We start from the raw sequence: 11,936 nt of genomic DNA, 5'->3' as shown, positions 1-11,936 counted from the left end.
CACGGCCAGACGTGCGGTCAAGGTGAAATATGGATCCTAATGGTTGTGTCCCATCGTTAAAAGGGCTTGGAGTTGATTTATCCATCGTAAAACAGCTCGTGTGACTGTCGCAAGGAGAAGAAGGGGGCAGCAGTGAACTTGGGGTCACAGGTTTAAATCCTAATCCCCGTAGGAAACACTTAGCGTTACGTCGCCGGCATGCCTCAGCCTTTTATGCAGATTTATGGCACCAAAATCTCTGCTTAGAAACAATAGCAGTCAGTGAGCCTGACATAAAAGTTGAGTTAAAGCTCAACCTTCTACCTTTCCTGCTACAATAGTATCCAGATAATGTCACATGACTCAAGAAAACTAAATGTAAAATTGATTTATCAGACTTATTTTAACTTTCAGACTTTTTGCAACATTAAAGAAATGCCCCAACGTATATTTATTAGCTTATCTTAGCTTACATTAGCTTATTTGTTTGATGTTTCAGAGGATTGTTAACAGTATGATTTGTCTGCAACACAAGGCATACAAAGATGAGTTTAGCTTAGCTTGGCACATAGACTGAAAATGGGGGAGGAAAAAAAGCGTTAGCCTCGGTCAAAACTTTATAAAAAGCTTTCCAGCCACTTTAAATCTGCTATTTATATGTTTTATATTGTTTGCTAGTGAGCCAGTCGCCAATACATCCAAGATTCAGCTGTGTTTCTGATAAGCTAACAGTCCCAAATGCTACGTTAAGCTAACTGCTCATTGAACCACAATATCTAATTTTCTCTTTGAACGAATGCTACGGTGAAAAAGATACAGAATATCAATAAGATACTCTTGGAGTCAGTGGAAAGCACTGTTTAGAGCTAGGTTAAACATTTTACCAAGCTAACGTTACTGCTAGTGTATCCTCTACTTTTAGCCACGTGTGATACATTGTAGCCTAATCCTAACACTCTCACACAGTATGCACAATTGATTTAATTCTGATTTAAACGTTGATTTTATACAAATTATAGTTAATGATTGTGTGTTTGTGTGTTTTTATGAGAAAGAAGTAACATACGGCGAGTGTTTCAGACCTACCTGAGGCATATGGAGGCTAGCCTGTCTATCTCTGTCTCCATGTGTTCCTGAAGCTCTCCGGGCCTGAGCAGCACCTGGCAGATGGGACAGACTGGAGCCTGGCTGTCGTACAGAGACATCTTCTTTTTACCTGGAGACAACAATGGAGATGGAGAGAGACAAGGAGACAAACATTAGACTATTTATAGATAAGACAAACAAAGGCTAGGCACCCAAACAACTGTTGTATCCTGATACATTATAACCAGATTGTGTCTACTGCAGATATGGCATCAGACTACATTAATCTCAAATTGTATCTGTTAGTTTTGGCCACTGGTGCTACTCCAGTAAATAAATACATGGCAAAGATTATAATAGTTATTGGCACAGATAAACACAGGTCTTTCACACAGGCAAATTGAATGTACCCAACTGTTAATAAGGGTTTGTCATGCGAAACACTTTCTGCAAAGTTGATTGGTCAGCTATTTAACGTGGCCAAGGTTTTCTGGTGTAGAAACAACAATGTTAAGTTATTAAAAAAACAAGAGAAAAGTAAGGATTCAGCATCAAGGACACTCAAGGAAACCTGTGCGTGCATGTTTTGGTGTAAAGCACATATGGTTTTAAAATCACACGCATAATGTGCAATATAATGGCATTCTAATGCATCTTACGTTACACACAACAAAAGGGAATCGAGTGTTGTACAGTCTCCATTGTGTAATGTTCTTCTCAGGTCAAAGCAAAGAGGAGGAAGGGGGGGGGGGTTTAAAGAAGTGTCAGCCATGGATGAGATAATGCTGTATAGAGTCTGCCAACACTACCTCACTTCATTGTCCTTGATCAGCAGGGCACAGGGTGGGGCCCACCTGTAAGTGCGTGTGTGTTAGTGTGCGCTTTTACTGTATGTGTGTGTCATTGTGTTTCTGGGGTCATGTGTTGGACTGTGTTTGTATTGGATGGTGTGCATTTTGCATAACAGCCTTTGTGGTGTGTGTGTGTGTGTGTGTGTGTGTGTGTGTGTGTGTGTGTGTGTGTGTGTGTGTGTGTGTGTAGGTAAGTGTGTGTATACTATAGTAGTATACATCCTACCTTTTCAAGTTTACCTTTGAGTCTGTCTGAGTCGGCTAAAAATAATCATCTATTGAAAGTGTCTCGCTGCTTAATGTTGGAGGACACTTCCCTCATTTCCTGTATTTAGCCAATCAAATGGCCTTTTTATAGTCCAAGAACAATATGCTCCGCCTCAGCCAGGATATCCTGTTAAGACTGCTTGTCACCACGGCAACAAGAGGACCAGGTAGGGGGGACTCCCTATCTGTCTCGTCTTTGGGGTTTCTCACTCACACAGACACACATACACGTGCACGCTCATATACATACACATGCACACGCAGGCCTCTGGGTGCACGTATCCTTGCTCACATATTGGTCTGTCAGAACAGTTTCCTGCTGCATGAGGTCTCATCAACTAGCAGAGAACACAAACACACACCTACACACTGACAGACACACACACACACACACACACACACACACACACACACACATCGTCCCCTCCCTCCCTCTCTGTCTCCGAGCGTGTGTGTGCATACCGGCCTCCCATTCTCCTGCACCCGCTACTTAACAGAGCCCACAGCACTGGACACGTTAAGTGACTTTGAAAAATAGGTAATCGATTACTCTCTATCTCTCTCTCTTCTTCTTCTTCACTTTCTCTTCCTCTCTCGCTCTCACCTCGCCCTTTTTTTTCTCCACACCTATCCCTCTCATGCTCTTTTTCTCTCCAGCCTCATCCATTTCTAATTTTCTGCTCCCTATACCATCCATTTATTTATCCTCCTCTTTCTTCTATCGCTCATCTCCTGTTTCAGTATTTCATCATTCGTCTCTTTTTTTTCTTTCTTTCTTTTTTCTTTCTTTCTTACCTTTCTCCTCTCTTCTTTTCTACTTATTGTCTCCTCCACACTCTGCCTTTAGTATATTTCCCTTTCTCTCCTTGTTTTTCCATCTCTTTTTTCTCAACCCCACACACACACACACACACACACACACACACACCTCCAACCCCTCCCTCCCCTGGCCCTTTATTGCTTTGACAAGATAATTTGAGTCATGCTGAAGCTGTCGCTATCCGCCACAGCAAACAAAGAAAGATCCAATCCCTGTCTGCTGCTGATGGGGCTCTTTCTATTTCGCAGACAAACACACACCTGGAGGACACACACACACACACACACACACACACACACACACAAACACACACACACAGCAGCATGAAAACAAATATATTCCTATGCTTGATTATTTTTTTTAGGCTTTTGTAATGTCAAAAAATTGTACTTTTCTAATATTTTTCCCAGTGCGAGTTTTCGTTTCTTTTTTATTCTTCTTTTTGAATTGTGAAATTCTCTTTATGGATGTGACTCATATTTGTACCGGCAATAGACTGATGATAAGGGGGAATATAAATGCATGGGTGTGACAAGAGAATGGCAACAATCAACAACAGGAAAGACTAAAGTGGAGAGAGGGGGGGGGGGGGGGGGGGGGGGGGGGGGGGGGGGGGGGGGGGGGTTGTGCTGTGTGAGAATTGAATTGAATTTTGCTGTCTATTGGGCCAAAAGCCAACCTGTTAACCACGAAAAAAAACACACACAGATTACACTTGCGGTGATGTGATGGAACAGAAAATCAGGAAAATCAACAGCTAGTCATGTGAGAGAATAGGATGAAATTGAATATGATGCTATTGGCCAGCAGAGTGTAACATTTGGCTTAAACTCAGCAATAAATTAAGGCAGAATGCTTAAAATATGACATAAAAAAGTGAAAAAAATACTTATTTTATAATATTTTCAGTTCAAAGTGATCCAAAGAATGTCATGATTCAAAAATTTCGCCAAATCAAAAACTTGTGTCAAAACTTTCCCTCTTTTTCTTTCAAAATCCACGTTGTTGTTTTTTTTGCCAACATGTTCACTGTCTTCATTTCTCATCCTTTCCTTGTCATTGTCATCCCCTCATGTTCCCCCTTTTTCTCCCTCTCTCTCTTTCTCTCTTTCTGTCACACGCTCCCTAAGGGAAGTGAGTGATGGGGGGAGGCGAATGGACAGATAAATCTAGGGGAGGAGAAGAAGGAGTGGTGAAGAAGAAGGAGGAGGAGGAGGGGGGGGGTTTGTTGATGTGATGTGATGTCGCACACCCAGGCTTGTCAGCGCCTTAAAGATGATTAATGTCGGGGCAACACACACACACACCACACACACACACACACACACACACACACACACACACACACACACACACATATACACCTCACATGTCCTGCTTTGGACCTCACACCTCAAACACACACACACACACACCCTGAGGCGCAACAAGGGTGCGTTTAATCTCGGGGAGCTCTGGGAAGGCACCAGACTCAGAGGAGGGGGTGACGAGGATAGAGGAGGGGGGGAGAAGAGGAGAAGAGGGGCCGGACAATAACAAGGAAATAGGCCTGACAGGACTTTTTAGCGTTGAGATTCCTCAGCGAAATGCCGGCTGGCGGGGGAGCGAACAAGGGATGGATGGATGGATGCACGAGGACGGAGGAGAGGTAGAACGGAAAGAGGAGGTGTGCATCTCTCTGTCAGCTGTGATGGAGTGTCGACCTGATCCCCCCCCCCCCCACCTCTCTCTAATGTGCCAAGATGGATTGTCTCATCTCTCTTTTCTCTTGACTTTCTTTAGCTTCTCTCTCACTTTCTCTCTTTCTCTCTCTCTCTCTCCATGTGTCTTCTATCTCACACCCTCCACCTCCCATTTTCCCGATTTCACCCCCTTTTTTTTGTTTCTCTCAGTTATTTAACCCGACCCGTCCGTTTTATTATCATCCTCTCCTCTTCTCTCGTCGCTCATCCCTCTCTTCCCTCTCCTTTTTCATCTCTGTCACTCGGTCCACTTAAAAGCGCTCGCCGGTATTTGTTCATGTCACAAAAACGATCTGTCACGCCTCTGGAAGGGGGGGGGGGGGTGGGGGGGGGGGGGGGCATATATCCACACACTTTTTGTAACCTCAGTTTGATATATTTACTAGCTGCTGGTATTGACATGTACACTTTGGCTGCTCGGGATCGATTCACAGAGCCACTAATTCCTGTTTCAGCTGTGTTAGTTTGTCAGGAGGAATTTATATGAGCATCACAACTTATCCAGCAACGTGTCACTTATAGATCTTCTGTTTGAAATGTTGCCGAGAACGTAAAATCAGATGAAACGAAGCTAAATAGGAGCCAACGATACAGTACGATACGATACTGTAAAAGTGATTGAGTTGGACTTAAATACAATCTACAGTGTTCTTTTATTGCATATGTGGCCTTAATTCAATCTGAGTGCCTGGCAGGCATTATATGAACTACATGACTATATGGACTTTATCTCTTTTATTTTATTTTACTATTGTTTTGTCTTTTTTAATCTATTTTAACCTAGTTTTAATAGACTGTTTCTCTTATTCTCTTCTTTTTTATTTTTCTCTTATCTATTTTACTTTATTTAAAAAAATCAAAAAATGTTATCATTCTTATTTTCTCTTGTGTGCATTGATCCCAATTCTTTTTTCTATTTGCAAATTTTTCTGTTTTTATTCCTCTTTTTATCAGCTTGTCAATCAACTGTGAAGCACTTTGAACAACCTGTATGAAAGGCGCTTTATAAAGTTTGAATGATTGATTGATTGATATGAAGCTTTATGATGATGTAATAGAAGGAATATGTTTTCTAACATCTTTATACAACTCATTTTGAGTTTCCCTGATCATGACTTCTGTGATTGATTTCTATTTTGTGTGTTAAACTCATTCAATTACTCATCCATGTACAGATCATGATTTAAATACCTAACTTATATTTTTAATTTCTCACTAACTTTGATCAACATGTGTTATTTTATTATAATAATAATAAATGCAAGATCAATCAATTTCTTTCTTTAAACCTATATTTTTCTTTTCTTCTGACCTTATTAAAACTCAATATGTTGAAAACCATTTTTGGTAGCAATCCATCTCTTTGCCACAAACTGGGCTTGCACATTTGATGAAGGTGACAACATGTGGAAAGACTCATAAAGCTTTATTATTACACAACATCAAGTCATATTTCATGTTTTATATTGGGGTTCTGTAATTTTATTTGCCAAAAAAAGGTCATTCACAGACAAATAAATGAGCAGTATGTCATCCCCACATAATCACTGTGCTTATTGTACTGTATGTAATGTGAAGAGCATTCCAAACCAACGAGTGGTGACATAAGCCTAACCCTAAAACTATATTGGCCAATCAGAAGCTTTAAAAAAAGCTTTTTATGGTAGGTTGACCAGGTTTCCTCCAGAAGTGGTGATATTTGGGGCAAGGTCTGTGTCCTGAGATTGTTGGATTATGTAGCAGTGACATCTGTAGTGCACTCTGACACCTCTGTTTATCAGTATAACCCTAACCCTAACTGTACTTTTTTTTTTTTTTAAACTCAATGTTCCCTGTCTAAACATGAACACTGAGGTTTGGAACATCCTCACCTGTTCCAAAAGTTCAATTTTCAGTGACCAAAAATGCAGTTTATGTGAAGAGGAGAGTCCAAAACACACTGAAAAAGTTAAGTTTAAAAAAATACCTGCATATGTGTAGACTAGACCTCACTCTTAGTGTAATTACTCAAAGCCATCCTCATGTAACCCATACTAAACATCAGACATGTTCTTGATTAGGCTTTTATAACGCTATATTTCGTAAATAATGAGCAGAGTCACACACACACACATACACACACACACACACACACACACACAACTCGACAGGCAATTATAGACACCAGATGGCGAGGAGGAGAGGGCTGCATCACACGGAAGAGTGGAGAGCAAAGAAGAAGAAAGAAGAAGAGGAGGAGGCATCTTTCTATGCATTTACATTATTCCACTTTTGTCATTGCTTTCATTCCATCCTTCCTTTCTTTCTTTCAACCTTTCCCTTCTTCCTTCCTTCCATAATCTATGCCACACCTCTTCCTCCTCACCTATAATTGGATATTTAAAAAGAAATGTAGCTTCTGTTTCACCTTTTCTTCCAATGATAAAAAATGCTCAAATGATGTCGCTCATCAAATCTACTTAAACACATTAAGCTTTATTTTCTTCTTTTTAAAAAAAACTTTTTCTCCTCTGCTGCACACACACACACACACACACTCACACCCACACACGCACACCTTCTCTCCCCTCCCTGCGTCGCTTTGGTCCAGATGAAGTGGGAATCAATAGATGCTAGATAGCGCCGGCTCCCAGTCACAGACTACAATGAGCTGAGGTAAAAGGCCACCTCCAGAGAGGACAGGGATTGTTAGCTCAATACTCTGCTCTCAATGGAACCACAGATAAAAAACCATTTGGGGTGGAGGGGGGGTGGGGGTGGGGTGGTCCTCATGGCTCAATGGGCTAAGAGGCAAAAGCATGTACTCACAACACTGTGGGTCCAAATCCCATTTAATGACCTGTATTGCATGTCATCCCTTCACTTTTATCTCACCCCATCACTCTTGCCTCATACATTGGGGGCTCCTCCTGAGAACATCTAGCTATAGCTTGAATGGATTCTGTATTATAACATATTTAGGCAGAATATTCCTTTAAATGTGTCTTTTTAGATGCAAAGACACAAGCAGAATTGCCTTCAAACTTGGGCCATTTCCTGTCTTTTTTTTAATATATCTGCTGCAATGGGATTGAATGAACTTGTAAATTCTATACGCACAATCAGCTAATGAGCGCCGAGCATGTAAACTGGATTTAAGCGCAACAATAAGAGTCGGGGGTGAAAGACAAGAACTGGATTTATGAGTTGGCTCATGTACAGTATGTACAGAAACACACACACACACACAGAGGCACATCTCCCAAATGGAATTACAAAGTGTCTACATGTAGAGGCTGTTTTCCTGTCCTTGAACAACTGTCTTCTCCTTGTGAGCGCGCACACACACACACACACACACACACACACACACACACACACACTTCCATTCTCCCCCCCTCCCTCCCTAAATGAGTTTTCTGACATGCATCAAGTGTTTATGCCCGCTACCCCTCTTTTTTCTCGCCTCCCCTCCTCCCTTTCCCTTCCCTTCCCCTCCTCTCAGCGCTCGCCCGGCCGGTTAGCTATAACACCCGCCAACATCGGTAAACAAGGAAATCTCTCAGCCGCGGCCCGGCGTGTAACAGCATTACCGCGCCCGATAACCTCTTCAAATAATGTGCGATAAGGGGAATTTGATTTGATTCACGGAAACGGGGAAAGAGGGCCACTTCTGCCCCCCCTCTTTCCCTCCTCAATCTCTTCCCCCTTTTCTTTCCTTTCTATTTCCTCTCTCCCTCTTCCTCTGCTTCTTCTTCCTTTTCACTTAGCCTGAGGGTCCAGGCCTCCTCCTCCTTCTCCTCCTGTCTCATCCCCCCCACCTTATTCCCCTTCTCCAGAATGACACCGCCTCGCATCCACAATCAAATAAATCCCAGCCGAGGTGTCAGCCTTCATTTCGGCTCTCCCCTCTTCTTCTCCCCAACCGACGCAAGGTGAGGTGAGAGGCCCCCGTAAAGCCATCATCTCCATAATGGCAAATATGAGCCCTAAAGCCCAAAAACCAGAGGCCGTATTAACACAAATGGGACGAGCAAGGTGTGTGTGTGTGTGTGTGTGAGTTTGTGTGTGTGTGTGTGTGTGTGCGTGTGTCTCCGAGTGAGGTGATATGGTTTTTTTCTTAAGTGAGCTGTGATTTAAGCAGGCTAGACACTAGGCTGATCACTGCTTCTATCTGTGTGTTTGTGTGTGTGTGTGTGTGTGTGTGTGTGTGTGTGTGTGTGTGTGTGTGTGTGTGTGCGTGTGTGTAGAATAGATGAGGCTGTGTGGCTCATTCAGAGGACATTTGATGAAATGGAACGGGGGTCAACTTCAGTTTGCCACCCAGGCTGCGTCTCCCGCTCCGCCATGTGTGTCTGTGTGTGTGTGTGTGTGTTCCCAGTCTCTCTCTCTCTCTCTTTCTCTCTGCATGTGTGTGTGTGTGTGTGTTTGCGCGGCCTCACTCCCTGACAGTGATGCATGGCGCTTTTAAATAGCACTCCTCCACGCCCTGCTCAAAACTCATCACCGGGCTCTTTCACTATCCCTCTCTCTTACCCCCCCCCCCCCACCCCCCCACCCTCTCCAACGCTCCCTGGGGTTGTCACTTTTAGAAAAGCAAATGAAATGTCGGCATGGTGGAGAGAGGAGGGGATGAAGAGATGACCGGATAGAGGGATGGAGAGGGGAAAGGTGTGTGTGTTTATGTGTGTGTGTGTTTGTGCTGATATGTTTGCTGTCTTTCTAAGTCAAGGGAGTAAAGGATGTATCTGTGTGAATGTATGCATGTGGATGAGGAAGAGGAGGAGGAGGAAGAGGAGGGTGAAATGTAAATTTTTGGAAGATGCATTTATTTCACATGGACAGGACATCAGCTTGGATTTGGCAACATGGGAACAACAACTGCGACTCTTATTACACGCAGGATATTCCCTTCTTTTTTTCCCTGTTCGTTGCGTTACTGGGAAAAGCATTGGGACTGGTGGAAAGGGTTTTTAGAAGCCAGCTCTTAAATAAAAGCTCAAAAAAATTCCAAAAAGTGGAATTCGTTGAAGGATTTAGGAAAAAGAAAAAGAGAAAGATCATCATAAATCATCTGCCTGCTGCCTGGTTTTTGAGGATTCACTGATAAATGGTCATCTGATGATCTCTGTGTGTGTGTGTGTGTGTGTGTGTGTGTTTGTGTGTGTCAGCATGTGTAATGTGGGTTTTTACTCCTGGGACCTCGCTGCGTGCGTGTGTGTCTGACTGAAAGACAGCGGTGGGATGTTCGTGAGGTTATCTCCAACTACTGACAGCTGTTTATTTAATCAATCACCTTGTCAGTGTGTGTGTGTGTGTGTGTGTGTGTGTGTGTGTGTGTGTGTATGGGAGAGAGAGAGAAAGAGAGAGATAGTGGTGAGGCAGAAAGAAGTAAATTAATGGAGCATTAACCAACCAGTGACCCACAGAGCAGAGGCACAACCGGTCGCTATAGAAGCCAAATCTCAATTCAAGACGCCCATCGTACACACACACACACACACACACACACACAAAACTTCAAAATAGATAAAAGCAGGTGTTTAAAACATTTACAATGAATAATTTATCACCATAATTAATCATGAATAATGAATTCCTTGGAAACGTTGTACATGTTAAATATTTAAAGGCATCCAAATTGAAATATTCATTTCTATGATTATCATTTGTGGACATTCTAGTTTTTAATTTTTTTTTCTTCTATTTTGCTTCAAGCACTATTATTGTAAATGTAATGTGTCATCACTGCACAGCATGTCTTGTACGATATGTATAATTCATACTTATAAAACGAGATTCAGAGACGACAGAAAGAGACGTTTTTGCTCTCACTGACCTCTGCCCTCGCTCTCTCTCTCTCTCTCTAATTCTGCTGACAGCCTCTGTTTCATTTCTCCTTCCTCAGCTGTGCAGAGGAAGAGGAAGAAGAGGAGGAGGAGGGATACCTAACCGAGAGGTGTGGGCGTGAGGCGTGAGGCCTGTCGGCGCTCATTTCCATCCCAAAGGGCCTCATCGCCGGGCAGGAACATGCCGTGTCAGTGGGCAAACAGGGACATCAGCAGGTTCTAAATAGACGCCCTGACTCAGCCCTAATCACACACACACACACACACACTTGTTTATGTGTGTGTGCGTGTGTGTTAACTAAGAGAGAACAGGTGTAACCAGCATGTTTAATGCACAAAAAGACTAAATATGAGTGCAACAAACCTTCTTCTACACACTGATTCAGAGGCAGATCTATAGAAATAGATTAGTCTTTTCATCTCTCTCTTTTACTCCCCTTTTCTTCTTTCATCTTCCTCTCCTCTTTCTATCTCTCCCTCCCTCTCATTATCTCTCTCTCTCCCTGCTGCTTTCATATGGTCTAGCGGCTGAATTAATTACCAAAGCCAATTAACGCTAGATTGGCTGATGTTTTAACTAATTAGCTTTAATGAGGGTGCCGTGGCTGCCTGCACTGTGTTAATTGAATCCTAACAGCGTAGGAGGCAGCCTGCGGAGACGGAATGAAAGGGATGGATGGATGGAGGGATGTAGGGAAGGTGCAGGCTTTACATATACGCACAAGTTGTTATTGATAATATTCAGAGCGCATCGCAGGAACACCCACCCTGCTGCTCCTGCTTTATTATTAACATTATTGGCCTTTCGCACACAACGCCGTATGTCTCAAACACTCATAAAAAAATAAAAAAAACACAAAGAAACAGGATACTATAAAAAGAAGTGATGTGATTATGTTATGTCACCTCGCGCGTTGCCTTTATTTGCTGGCCGAACGTAACTAAGTTTTGTTAATAGCGCTCATATCCTGGCCGTGGTTAAAGCTAGCTGTACGGCGCAGTATTTGTTATTGCAAAACGTGCCTGGCAAAGAGGAGCAGCAGATTAAAATCTTAGATCAATGTCACGCTGTCCTCTCTCTGGTGCCGGATTACTCGCTGGCGGTGTACCTGAACCTCATTTTCAACCTGCCTCCGTGAGAGCAAATCATGAGAGATGTGAAATGTATGCGTTGTTGCATGAAAAGATGTATGGATTAACCTGAAATGTCATTTTGAAAAGGTGTAAATATTGTCATTTGACACCTATGAATTCGGTGTCATTGTCCTTTAAATGCCACAAATGATGTCATGACAGTAAACCGCACTATATAAAGGAAATAAAACCTAAACCTTTAATGTTCCTTTACTTAATAAAAGTGGAA

General features: G+C 42.6%; 1 protein-coding gene across 2 annotated transcripts in view; it reads right to left on the bottom strand.

Annotated features, from left to right (window-relative positions):
- rnf220a (ring finger protein 220a) overlaps positions 1-11,936 on the bottom strand; it is a 164,601-nt gene that overhangs the window by 45,698 nt on the left and 106,967 nt on the right. For both annotated transcript variants that reach the window (XM_062428403.1, XM_062428404.1), the window contains exon 2: positions 1,066-1,195. In XM_062428403.1, coding sequence (XP_062284387.1) covers positions 1,066-1,195 — 130 coding nt within the window. The remainder of the gene's footprint in view (positions 1-1,065; positions 1,196-11,936) is intronic.

The sequence above is a fragment of the Scomber scombrus genome, chromosome 11, assembly GCF_963691925.1.
Source record: "Scomber scombrus chromosome 11, fScoSco1.1, whole genome shotgun sequence".
NCBI lineage: Eukaryota > Metazoa > Chordata > Actinopteri > Scombriformes > Scombridae > Scomber > Scomber scombrus.
The sequence above is the reverse complement of the archived record's forward strand: the minus strand, read 5'-3'. Positions and strand labels throughout refer to the sequence as shown.